General features: G+C 42.7%; 2 protein-coding genes across 2 annotated transcripts; both read right to left on the minus strand.

Annotated features, from left to right (window-relative positions):
* Nucleotides 1-1,854: 1,854 nt before the first annotated feature.
* Nucleotides 1,855-4,204, minus strand: LOC139480478 (neutral protease-like). Its single transcript, XM_071263567.1, has 2 exons — nt 4,180-4,204; nt 1,855-3,926 (listed from the first exon to the last, which is right to left on the minus strand). The coding sequence occupies exons 1-2, from the start codon at nt 4,202-4,204 to the stop codon at nt 1,855-1,857; spliced, it is 2,097 nt and encodes a 698-aa protein (XP_071119668.1).
* Nucleotides 4,205-10,650: 6,446 nt separating this feature from the next.
* On the minus strand, nt 10,651-13,000 carry LOC139480475 (neutral protease-like). The gene is made up of 2 exons (XM_071263565.1): nt 12,976-13,000; nt 10,651-12,722 (listed from the first exon to the last, which is right to left on the minus strand). Exons 1-2 carry the CDS (start codon nt 12,998-13,000, stop codon nt 10,651-10,653), a joined length of 2,097 nt encoding a protein of 698 aa, XP_071119666.1.
* Nucleotides 13,001-13,470: the final 470 nt, after the last annotated feature.

Here is a 13,470-nt window from a genome sequence, read left to right on the forward strand (position 1 = left end):
AATAGTCGTAAAACATAAAAACATGTTTCTCGTTTGACGAGACTCGTGACGCGCTATATTTTTTGTTAGAGAATAGAGTAAAAATATTTCCCTCACTGAACATGCCTTTCCCTCGAAAGCTGGAGCCGAAGAATCTTTTCAATTGTTCAAAACACATTTTTTTGAGGCCATCAATTATATCTGCGGACAATTTTTTTTTTCAATTTTAAAGCAATTTCTGTATTAAGTAATCAATAAATAGATGCCCTTGTCTTTAATTGTATGGAAGAGTCGACGAGGCAGTGAAGAAACCCTATTTTGGTATTGCGTGTATTATGTTATTGTGTGTATTATTTTATTACAATTTCTTACCTCAAAGGATGTAGGCCGAGATCTAAACACAATTTTATTTAGTACGTGTGACTTCATGTTTACACTGACAGCCATACAACAACCAGCTATATCGCGGAGTAATATAGTTCCTCAAAAAGAGAGGTGACATGGGCGTATGGAGGCACAATTTGCTCTTCAGAAACATCTTACGCAGCACATGTGTTCAAATCATATCCTCAATAGATGAGAAAGGTCTGTAAAGAACTACCTGAGTAAGTCAGTCACAATGACAGCGCGTCGTAATATATTTACACCAAGTACAAGACGTCAAAATGGCCGACACGATAAACGTAACGGGAGGATTTCCGAAGTTGTTAATGAACCTGTGGCGGTTACATGTGTTATTCATCATTGATCAACTGGCCGATCATTGAAAGGTGAGTAAAGATGCGTCAAACAGACACCAAGGTAAATTCATAGATTGCTGGAGACGGTCAATGTCAGCCTAGGCACGGATCTAGTCGATACAACGACAGCTTAGATGTGCATTTCATCGTTTGTTCATTAGGATAGGCCGCAGCGAGGATATTCGTGAACAATCATGCAGTCACGCTCTCTGACATTTCTCAATGTATACTGAAACGCTGAGACCAAGAATAAAGGTTCTAAATGATCAGAAACAACGCTTATGTATGTTTTCGTGCTAGGGAATTCCCAGGGGTTTCCCCAGGAATGTGGAAGTAGTCCGTCAGTGTTTACGTCATTTCAAGAACACGGTCTCGTGAAAAACGTATGAACGTCAAGTTGTGTCGTTCATACACTTATGAACGTCAACTTCGCGGTCATGTGACCGACCTCTCGTCCAATGGAAAAGCCGTATATCGTGTAAACGTCAAATTAAAAAAATTATATTAATATAAAGCTCATGGAAACGATCCTATTTAAAGTATTGTACTTATCAACTACACGTAGATCACATGTTAATTTCCTTATGCGTGGAGTATATTTTGGGTGAGTGAGTGAGCGAGTGAGTGAGTAAGTGAGTGAGTGAGTGAGTGAGTGAACAGGGACATGGCGCTTACAAGCCGATGATCCCAATCAGGGCGAAGCTATGTTTTGAAGCCAACATTGTCGGATCATGCCATGCCGAAGGCTCACAAGTGCTGCGAATAGCTTCAGGCGATTGGGCCTCCTGTGTCCCCATACACCGGCTACATCAATATTACTAAGCAATAGTATATCTCCTGTTAAAATATCGGGGCGGTCGGGTAGCCTAGTGGTTAAAGCGTTCGCTCGTCACGCCGAAGACCCGGGTTCGATTCCCGACATGGGTACTGTGTGTGAAGCCAATTTCTGGTGTCCCCCGCCGTGATATTGCTGGGATATTGCTAAAAGCGGCGTAAAATAATATTCACTCACTCACTGTTAAAATATCACGATGATAATATTTTTTTCATTTCATGAAAAACAACTTGAATTTCAACTTGTATATACTTTAATCAATGAAAGCTACAGAGCATATTTTCTGTAATGTATTAACGATCATTCATACGTGATTTGAACGTTGACGTCAGTGATGTCGTTACCCGATTCAGCAGATACACGCAGGTACAGCGACGGGGACCCAGATGGAAGCTGATATCTCAACTCGCCTGTCGCCATGGCTAGTGGGGCGGGTGATTCCAGGTTGTCGTACACGGCCATGTTGATGGAGTTGCCTTGTGTAGGTGACGTCACAACGACGTGGGCTGCTCCCGATTGAGGCGTCAACATAAACACGGGACGATGGGAGGAGGAGACAGTGAGACCAGTCAGGGTCTCGCTGTCAGATAACGTCTCCATAAAGGTCGGCTCCTGACACCCACTGAAAGTGATTCCTACCACCTGGAAGGATTTTTTTACCTCCAGATAGTCGTAGCCGAGGTCGTAGCAAGCACGCATGACGCCACAAGCGCCTTCCTCAAAGGTCGTTGATCGGCCCCAGTAGATGACGTTAGCTCTGAGGAAGCATTCGAACGCTTTTCTGATGGGCATTTTGTTGACCTCCACGAGCTGGTAGAAGGCGTGGTTGAAGATGCCGCTGCTGTAGTGAACGTCGACGTTGTTGTTGTAGTCTCTGGTGTGCTTGAGTGAACCCCCATCTCGAGAAGGATCTTGAAAGTAACGCAGGGCCCCATTGCTGCTTTTAAAGATTTCAGCTCCAACGAACCAGTCGTTAGAGCCACGAGCAAACATCTCAGTCGTCTCCCCTGTTATGTCCGAGAAGGCTTCGTTGATACCACCAGACTGATCGTCGTAGATGAGGTTGGAGTTTTGTTCGGTGACACCATGGGCAAGTTCATGAGCAATAACGTCTTGGTTAACCAGTGGGTAGAAAGTGCTCCGACCATCGCCGAAAGTCAGGCTGCTGCCGTCCCAGAAGGCGTTCTCGTAGTTCCTGCTGTAGTGAACAAAGAGGACTGGCTTGAAGTTGAGGGGAGTCATCGTGTACCATTCGATAAACATACGGGCTGATTTGGTGCCAAAGTTCATGGCGTCCAGGACGGGGGAGTAAGCACCGTTGATGGCGTCGTCATAACCGATGGCACATGTGTAGGAAGAGGCGGCGCGGTTGTTCCTATTTGTACCCTGGTTTAAGTCCACCACTTTGACGTAGGTGTTTTCCAGAGTGCATGTGGCGCCACTGACGGTGGTGTTGAGGCACAAAGGAGGAAAGCCATACACGAACTTTCCAACTTTAAGATTTCCACCCTCCCCTTTAGCAGGATTACCGCAGGTTGTTGGGCCTGCTGTTGTTGGTGCAGCTGTTGTTGGTCTTGGTGTTGTTGGTGCGGCTGTAGTTGGTCTTGGTGTTGTTGGTGCGGCTGTAGTTGGTCTTGGTGTTGTTGGTGCGGCTGTTACGGATTCTTGAGTTTGTGGGTCTCCGCCACAACTGTCAGTTGTAGTTTCTGGTTCAGGTGTGGTGTTCTCGCCAGGACACTCATCATCCCCAGGAGACTGTCTTCGGTGTCGTACAACAGCTTGACGTCTCTCTACTGCTTTGTTCTGGATGTTGTTGAAGGAAAGGACAGTGGTAAGGTCACAGGCGTCGATAAAATAGCAAGGACGGCTGGGTCTGTTGCCCTTCATGTAAAAGAAGTTGATCTCATAGGTCAGACGAGCAACGCCGTCCTTCTTGACGTAGACGTTTTTCTTGACGTTGACTTTGGTGACTTGAGACGCTCGGACCCCCTCCTGTGTGAAAGCTACCCTCATGACGGTGTCATGTGTCTGCTCACAATCCTCAGGGTTGGGAATATCTTCCTCCAGTGATGTGAAAAGTTCACCACTGACGACGCCTGTGTAACCGAGGCTGGGGTTGACGTCGGCAGCCACGCTCCCTCCCACTACTTCCAGACCACCATAGGTCTGCTGTAGACGTTGCTTTATCTTGCCTCGCACTGTCTTGAGGGATTCCCCGGGAACGATAGCGCTTATGCCACGAAGCCCCAGCTCTGCACGCAGTTCCTCACGAGTGGCGTGGAAATGAGACCGAAGCTTCAAACGTCGAGTGACGCCAGCAACGTTAAAGCGACGGGCGGCCTCAGTCGTGTACACTGTGAGGGACAGCAGTCCTGAAAAACGAAGAAAAGTAGAATATATCAGATATCTATTTGAAACCTCAAAGTGATATTATATGAAACCCGTTTTTCATTCCTTTCTAACTTTCACTTTGAATGCAATTTGATTGAAATTAATAACGTTGCAATTAATATCTAGTCCGCGAAATTGTACGATGAATGCGTTTATTCTGATAGAGAAAGTTCCCGTTCAAAAACCATTATTTGGAGCATATATGTGTCTTAATATAATGTTACAATTACTTACCCAGCAGGATGATTTGACACTTCATGTTGTCCTCAAGTGTATGAGATGACCAGTGACCAGTAGCCTGGCCTTATATACACCATGGACATCACGACACACGCACCTGTCCTCATTAATTTGTCCGAGAACAATACATAATATCATAACCCCAGGACATAATCTCATACGCCACACTCCGTTCTTGTACTACAAAGCACAAAGATACTAGATACATAAGACACGTGCTGATTACATAAGTTTCTCATCATTTGTACGTGCTGGTGGAAAATATATATGTAATCATTACTTGTTATCTCTAAACATCAGCAACGTAGTGTAAACACTGTCAGCGGGTGTGCCTTGTTTTCAAAAATATGTTTCTAGCCTATCTCAGATCCCGGGTTACACGGGTGGCCCAGTCGCACCGTACTTCGTTGTGCAGAGCTTCGTAACAGAATCACACCAAAAAACTAAAATAGGGTTCGAATCTCAGATACGTTTTGATATGTTACTCGGTTTGTCGGCACCATACCCGTGCTCGTCGATTTCACCAAAGTAGTAAACGTCTGGGACCTTCACTTCAGGATTTCCTCCCACATCAAGCTGACACGATGTAACATAACAGAAGATGTTGAAATTGACGAACATCCCAAGTCACTCTATCTTTAGTCACTTAGCTATATAAAAACCTGTATAAAGGGGTTAACCATTGGTACTACTATAGGACAATAAACGACGGTTGTTAATAACCTTGAATATAGGCCAGTGTACGAGAATATGATGAAATTTAAACAAAGGATGTATGACTGTCTTTCTCAAAACTGGCATCTCTTCATGGAGCTCTCATCTAAATGCAAATATTACTCACAGTACAAATATCTCCTTTATATGGAAAAAAACTTATTATCATGTGAAATATCTGCTTATCATAAAAGATCAATATGTATGTTCAGGTGTAACAACTTTAAACTTGCATTTGAAACTGGAAGACATTCTAAAATCCCATATGAAGAACGTGTGTGCGTGTATTGCCACTCCAAAGGTTTAACTCTAATTGAGGATGAGTATCATGTATTGTCAATCTGTGACAGATACCGAGCTGCAAGAAGAGAATGCTTTGCTGAAAGTGAAATCAACTTTACCACATTTCAACAGTTTTTAAACCTTATGTCAACAAACTCCACAAGAACTTTAAAACACATTGGACTATTCTTACCCAAAGATATGAATATACGTATCTCATCACTGTTCTAACGTATTCTAAAACTATTTGTCTTAACATAACGCCATAGTATATAAGCATGTATGATCTACATTATGTCAACATGTATTATGGGCTGGAGGCCTGATTACTGAATAAATCTGTCTGTCTGTCTGTCTGTCTGTACGAGAATAGTCTATCATCACGAACGTTAGGGGCAAAACGAGGATGGTCTATAAGCTTGAAAATTGGACAATACACCTGGATGGTATATAAGCTTGAAGATTTGTCGATAAACGAGGGTAGTGTGTAAGATTGAAGATTGGACAATACACGTGGATGGTCTATAAGCTTGAAGACTGGACAATAAACGTGGAGGGTCTATAAGCTTGAAGGCTACACAATAAACGAGGATGGTCTATAAGCTTGAAGATTGGACAAAAAACGTGGATGGTTTATAAGCTTGAAGACTACACAATAAACGAGGATGGTCTATAAGCTTGAAGACTGGACAATAAACGAGGATGGTCTATAAGCTTGAAGGCTACACAATAAACGAAGATGGTTTATAAGCTTGAAGATTGGACAGTAAACGAGGATGGTCTATAAGATTGAAGACTACACAATAAACGAGGATGGTCTATAAGCTTGAATGCTACACAATAAACGAGGATGGTCTATAAGGATGAAGATTGGACAATAAACGAGGATGGTCTATAAGCATGAAGATTGGGCAATAAACGAGGATGGTCTATAAGCATGAAGATTGGACAATAAACGAGGATGGTCTATAAGCATGAAGATTGGACAATAAACCTGGATGGTCTATAAGCTTGAAGGCTACACAATAAACGAGGATGGTCTATAAGCTTGAAGATTGGACAATAAACGAGGATTGTCTATAAGCATGAAGATTGAACAATAAATGAGGATCGTCTATAAGATTGAAGACTACACAATAAACGAGGATGGTCTATAAGCTTGAAGGCTACACAATAAACGAGGATGGTCTATAAGCTTGAAGACTACACAATAAACGAGGATGGTCTATAAGCTTGAAGATTGGACAAAAAACGAGGATCGTCTATAAGATTGAAGACTACACAATAAACGAGGATGGTCTATAAACAAGAAGATTGGACAATAAACGAGAATGGTCTATAAGCTTGAAGATTGGGCAATCAACGAGGATGGCCTATAAGCTTGAAGACTACACGATCAACGAGGATGGTCAATAAGCATGAAGACTGGACAATAAACGAGGATGGTCTATAAGCATGAAGATTGGACAATAAACGAGGATGGCCTATAAGCTTGAAGACTACACAATAAACGAGGATGGTCTATAAGCGTGAAGGCTTCACAATAAACGAGGATGGTCTATAACCATGAAGATTGGACAATAAACGAGGATGGTCTATAAGCTTGAAGACTACACAATAAACGAGGATGGTCTATAAACAAGAAGATTGGACAATAAACGAGGATGGTCTATAAGCATGAAGATTGGACAATAAACGAGGATGGTCTATAAGCATGAAGATAGGACAATAAACGAGGATGGTCTATAAGTATGAAGACTACACAATAAAACGAGGATGGTCTATAAGATTGAAGACTGCACAATAAACGAGGGTGGTCTATAAGCTTGAAGATTGGACAATAAACGAAGATGGTCTATAAGCATGGAGATTGGAAATAAACGAGGACGGTCTATAAGGATGAAAATTGGAAATAAACGAGGATGGTCTATAGGCTTGAAGACTACACAATAAACGAGGATGGTCTATAAGCTTGAAGATTGGACAATAAACGAGGACGGTCTATAAGCCTGAAGATAGGACAATAAACGAGGACGGTCTATAAGCATGAAGATAGGACAATAAACGAGGATGGTCTATAAGTATGAAGACTACACAATAAAACGAGGATGGTCTATAAGATTGAAGACTGCACAATAAACGAGGGTGGTCTATAAGCTTGAAGATTGGACAATAAACGAAGATGGTCTATAAGCATGGAGATTGGAAATAAACGAGGATGGTCTATAAGGATGAAAATTGGAAATAAACGAGGATGGTCTATAGGCTTGAAGACTACACAATAAACGAGGATGGTCTATAAGCTTGAAGATTGGACAATAAACGAGGACGGTCTATAAGCCTGAAGATAGGACAATAAACGAAGATGGTATATAAGTATGAAGACTACACAATAAACGAGGATTGTTTATAAGCTTGAAGATTGGACAATAAACGAGGATGGTCTATAAGCTTGAAGACTACACAATAAACGAGGGTTGTCTATAAGCTTGAAGATTTGACAATAAACGAGGATGGTCTATAAGCTTGAAGGCTACACAATACACGAGGATGGTCTATAAGCTTGAAGATTGAACAATAAACGAGGATTGTCTATAAGCAAGAAGATTGGACAATAAACGAGGATGGTCTATAAGCTTGAAGATTGGACAGTAAACGAGGATGGTCTATAGGCTTGAAGATTGGACAATAAACGTGGATGACCTTTAAGCTTGAAGATTGGACAATAAACGAGGATGGTTTATAAGACCACACAATAAACGAGGGTTGTCTATAAGCTTGAAGGCTACACAATACACGAGGATGGTATATAAGCTTGAAGATTGAACAATAAACGAGGATTGTCTATAAGCATGAAGATTGGACAATAAACGAGGATGGTCTATAAGCTTGGAGATTGGACAATAAACGAGGATGGTCTATAGGCTTGAAGATTGGACAATAAACGTGGATGACCTTTAAGCTTGAAGATTGGACAATAAACGAGGATGGTCTATAAGCATGAATATTGGACAATAAACGAGGATGGTCTATAACCATGAAGATTGGACAATAAACGAGGATGGTCTATAAGCATGAAGATTGGACAATAAACGAGGATGGTCTATAAGCTTGAAGACTACACAATAAACCTGGATGGTCTATAAACTTGAAGATCGCACAATGAACGTGGATTGTCTATAAGCTTGAAGAGTGGACGATAAACGAGGATTGTCTAAAAGCAACCCTGGTAAAGATACAGACACTAAAAATCTAAGATACAAATTAAACGCAACCAATATTATAAATTTTTCAAAAAGTCTACCAAAAAAATAAAAATAAGAATAAGTTAAATATTTTTTAAAGAAACAATTATTGAAAGACAACAAATTCTAAGAAAAAGATCCTTAATAGATGAAAAAATCATTGAACTACAGTAGGTTAGGGTTATAAGGGACTCAAAGGGGCCACTCATTTCAGTACGTTATAACCGTAGTTTGTTATAAGCACATGCAGTAAATGTACAGGAAATGATCGGAACAAAAAAATAGGTTCGTTATATCCGTCAGTTCGTTATACACTTAGTTTACTGTATTCTGAAACTGAACTGAGGTGTAACGTGGCACAAATCGTATCACTGGCTATCCATTGGCAGGAGAAAGGAACTATATTTTTATCCTTAAACTAGTTGAGGTTAGTTTTGTTTAATTGGTTGTTTGTTTTCATTTTCATTTTTCTGTATATCCGATGATAAACTGGACACAATTAAGTCATACAAAACCATGCCACAAACATGTGAAATTAAATTAAGAGTCTAATGTCATGCATGAGGACCCATTGCTTCATATCAACCAGTGATTGGGAATTGACAAATTGGTTAGAACACCCTACCCTCATGTGTAAAATTAATAAAACATAAGAGTGAGTGAGTGAGTGAGTGAGTATGGTTTTACGCCACTTTTAGCAATATTCCAGCAATATCACGACGGGGGACACCAGAAATGGGCTTCACACATTGTAACCATATCGGGAATCGAACCCGGGTCTTCGGCGTGACGAGCGAACGCTTTAACCACTAGGTTACCCGATCGCCCTAATACATAAGAGAACATTTAACCATGACACCACATGTGTGAGTATGTGTGTGTCTCGGTTTGTGTGCGTGCGTGCTTGAGTATGTGTGCGTAAGTGTGAATGCGTGTGCGTATATTGGAGCAAACAAACCGCGTTGTGTGAGTTGCTTCCACATGTCGTCTGGCCTTGATTAGTTTGAAAAAAGTAAAAGCTACGGACATCTCATGATTTGGTTCGTTATGATTTCGAAGTATTCAACCATGTAGTAAAAATAGCGATGGTAAGTATTCTATAGCATCGATAGATGTAAAGATAACTTGGGAACATGTGGTACAAGTCAAAAAAGGGAATAGCGTCGGACATCAGTTTTGTCACTGATGGTCCTATTTGGAAATGTCCTCCACATCAAACGTTTTTAAACCTCTACATGAGACCTTGATGGTTTTAACCTTGATCAAACAACAATAGTCGTAAAACCTAAAAACACGTTTCTTGTTTGACGAGACTCGTGACGCGCTATACTTTTGTTATAGAAGAGAAGTAATAATATTTCCCTCACTGAACATGCAATGCCTTTCCCTCGAAAGCTGGAGCCGAAGAATCTTTTCAATTGTTCAAAACACATTTTTTTGAGGCCATCAAGTATATCTGCGGACAATTTTTTTTTTTCAATTTTAAAGCAATTTCTGTATTAAGTAATCAATAAATAGATGCCCTTGTCTTTAATTGTATGCGAACACACATGGAAGAGTCGACGAGGCAGTGAAGAAACCCTGTTTTGGTATTGCGTGTATTATGTTATTGTGTATAATGTTAATATAAAGCTCATGGAAACGATCCTATTTAAAGTATTGTTATTATCAACTACACGTAGATCACATGTTAATTTACTTATGCGTGGAGTATATTTTGAGTGAGTGAGTGAGTGAGTGAGTGAACAGGGACATGGCGCTTACAAGCCGATGATCCCAATCAGGGCGAAGCTATGTTTTGAAGCCAACATTGTCGGATCATGCCATGCCGAAGGCTCACAAGTGCTGCGAATAGCTTCAGGCGATTGGGCCTCCCGTGTCCCCATACACCGGCTACATCAATATTACTAAGCAATAGTATATCTCCTGTTAAAATATCGGGGCGGTCGGGTAGCCTAGTGGTTAAAGCGTTCGCTCGTCACGCCGAAGACCCGGGTTCGATTCCCGACATGGGTACTGTGTGTGAAGCCAATTTCTGGTGTCCCCCGCCGTGATATTGCTGGGATATTGCTAAAAGCGGCGTAAAATAATATTCACTCACTCACTGTTAAAATATCACGATGATAATATTTTTTTCATTTCATGAAAAACAACTTGAATTTCAACTTGTATATACTTTAATCAATGAAAGCTACAGGGCATATTTTCTGTAATGTATTGACGATCATTCATACGTGATTTGAACGTTGACGTCAGTGATGTCGTTACCCGATTCAGCAGATACACGCAGGTACAGCGACGGGGACCCAGATGGAAGCTGATATCTCAACTCGCCTGTCGCCATGGCTAGTGGGGCGGGTGATTCCAGGTTGTCGTACACGGCCATGTTGATGGAGTTGCCTTGTGTAGGTGACGTCACAACGACGTGGGTTGCTCCCGATTGAGGCGTCAACATAAACACGGGACGATGGGAGGAGGAGACGGTGAGACCAGTCAGGGTCTCGCTGTCAGATAACGTCTCCATGAAGGTCGGCTCCTGACACCCACTGAAAGTGATTCCTACCACCTGGAAGGATTTTTTTACCTCCAGATAGTCGTAGCCGAGGTCGTAGCAAGCACGCATGACGCCACAAGCGCCTTCCTCAAAGGTCGTTGATCGGCCCCAGTAGATGACGTTAGCTCTGAGGAAGCATTCGAACGCTTTTCTGATGGGCATTTTGTTGACCTCCACGAGCTGGTAGAAGGCGTGGTTGAAGATGCCGCTGCTGTAGTGAACGTCGACGTTGTTGTTGTAGTCTCTGGTGTGCTTGAGTGAACCCCCATCTCGAGAAGGATCTTGAAAGTAACGCAGGGCCCCATTGCTACTTTTAAAGATTTCAGCTCCAACGAACCAGTCGTTAGAGCCACGAGCAAACATCTCAGTTGTCTCCCCTGTTATGTCCGAGAAGGCTTCGTTGATACCACCAGACTGATCGTCGTAGATGAGGTTGGAGTTTTGTTCGGTGACACCATGGGCAAGTTCATGAGCAATAACGTCTTGGTTAACCAGTGGGTAGAAAGTGCTTCGACCATCGCCGAAAGTCAGGCTGCTGCCGTCCCAGAAGGCGTTCTCGTAGTTCCTGCTGTAGTGAACAAAGAGGACTGGCTTGAAGTTGAGGGGAGTCATCGTGTACCATTCGATAAACATACGGGCTGATTTGGTGCCAAAGTTCATGGCGTCCAGGACGGGGGAGTAAGCACCGTTGATGGCGTCGTCATAACCGATGGCACATGTGTAGGAAGAGGCGGCGCGGTTGTTCCTATTTGTACCCTGGTTTAAGTCCACCACTTTGACGTAGGTGTTTTCCAGAGTGCATGTGGCGCCACTGACGGTGGTGTTGAGGCACAAAGGAGGAACGCCATACACGAACTTTCCAACTTTAAGATTTCCACCCTCCCCTTTAGCAGGATTGCCGCAGGTTGTTGGGCCTGCTGTTGTTGGTGCAGCTGTAGTTGGTCTTGGTGTTGTTGGTGCGGCTGTAGTTGGTCTTGCTGTTGTTGGTGCGGCTGTAGTTGGTCTTGGTGTTGTTGGTGCGGCTGTTACGGATTCTTGAGTTTGTGGGTCTCCGCCACAACTGTCAGTTGTAGTTTCTGGTTCAGGTGTGGTGTTCTCGCCAGGACACTCATCATCCCCAGGAGACTGTCTTCGGTGTCGTACAACAGCTTGACGTCTCTCTACTGCTTTGTTCTGGATGTTGTTGAAGGAAAGGACAGTGGTAAGGTCACAGGCGTCGATAAAGTAGCAAGGACGGCTGGGTCTGTTGCCCTTCATGTAAAAGAAGTTGATCTCATAGGTCAGACGAGCAACGCCGTCCTTCTTGACGTAGACGTTCTTCTTGACGTTGACTTTGGTGACTTGAGACGCTGGGACCCCCTCCTGTGTGAAAGCTACCCTCTTGACGGTGTCATGTGTCTGCTCACAATCCTCAGGGTTGGGAATGTCTTCCTCCAGTGATGTGAAAAGTTCACCACTGACGACGCCTGTGTAACCGAGGCTGGGGTTGACGTCGGCGGCCACGCTCCCTCCCACTACTTCCAGACCACCATAGGTCTGCTGTAGACGTTGCTTGATCTTGCCTCGCACTGTCTTGAGGGATTCCCCGGGAACGATAGCGCTTATGCCACGAAGCCCCAGCTCTGCACGCAGTTCCTCACGAGTGGCATGGAAATGAGACCGAAGCTTCAAACGTCGAGTGACGCCAGCAACGTTGAAGCGACGTGCGGCCTCAGTCGTGTACACTGTGAGGGACAGCAGTCCTGAAAAACGAAGAAAAGTAGAATATATCAGATATCTATTTGAAACCTCAAAGTGATATTATATGAAACCCGTTTTTCATTCCTTTCTAACTTTCACTTTGAATGCAATTTGATTGAAATAAATAACGTTGAAATTTATATCTAGTCCGCGAAATTGTACGATGAATGCGTTTATTCTGATAGAGAAAGTTCCCGTTCAAAAACCATTACTTGGAGCATATATGTGTCTTAATATAATGTTACAATTACTTACCCAGCAGGATGATTTGACACTTCATGTTGTCCTCAAGTGTATGAGATGAACAGTGACCAGTAGCCTGGCCTTATATACACCCATGGACATCTCAACACACGCACCTGTCCTCATATTAATTTGTCCGAGAACAATACATAATATCATAACCCCAGGATATAATCTCAAACGCCACACTCCGTTCTTGTGCTACAAAGCACAAAGATACTCGATACACAGGCATGCACGTGCGGATTACATAAGTTTCTCATCATTTGTACGTGCTGGTGGAAAATATATATGTAATTATTACTTGTTATCTCTAAACATCAGCAACGTAGTGTAAACACTGTCAGCGGGTGTGCCTTGTTTGCAAAACAATGTTTCTAGCCTATCTCAGATCCCGGGTTACACGGGTGGCCCAGTCGCACCGTACTGAGCTTAGTAACAGAGTCACACCAAAAAACTAAAATAGGGTTCGAATCTCAGATACGTTTTGATATGTTACTCGGTTTG

This window comes from Haliotis cracherodii, unplaced genomic scaffold, assembly GCF_022045235.1.
Source record: "Haliotis cracherodii isolate W230 unplaced genomic scaffold, xgHalCrac1.p SCAF_4, whole genome shotgun sequence".
Lineage (NCBI taxonomy): Eukaryota > Metazoa > Mollusca > Gastropoda > Lepetellida > Haliotidae > Haliotis > Haliotis cracherodii.

Excerpts from the sequence above, each read along its gene's own strand:
- LOC139480478 (XM_071263567.1), bottom strand. The coding sequence starts at position 4,204 with ATGAAGTGTCAAATCATCCTGCTGG. Across the intron at positions 3,927-4,179 it reads GTGTCAAATCATCCTGCTGG|GACTGCTGTCCCTCACAGTG; the intron begins GTAAGTAATTGT and ends TTCGTTTTTCAG.
- LOC139480475 (XM_071263565.1), bottom strand. The coding sequence starts at position 13,000 with ATGAAGTGTCAAATCATCCTGCTGG. Across the intron at positions 12,723-12,975 it reads GTGTCAAATCATCCTGCTGG|GACTGCTGTCCCTCACAGTG; the intron begins GTAAGTAATTGT and ends TTCGTTTTTCAG.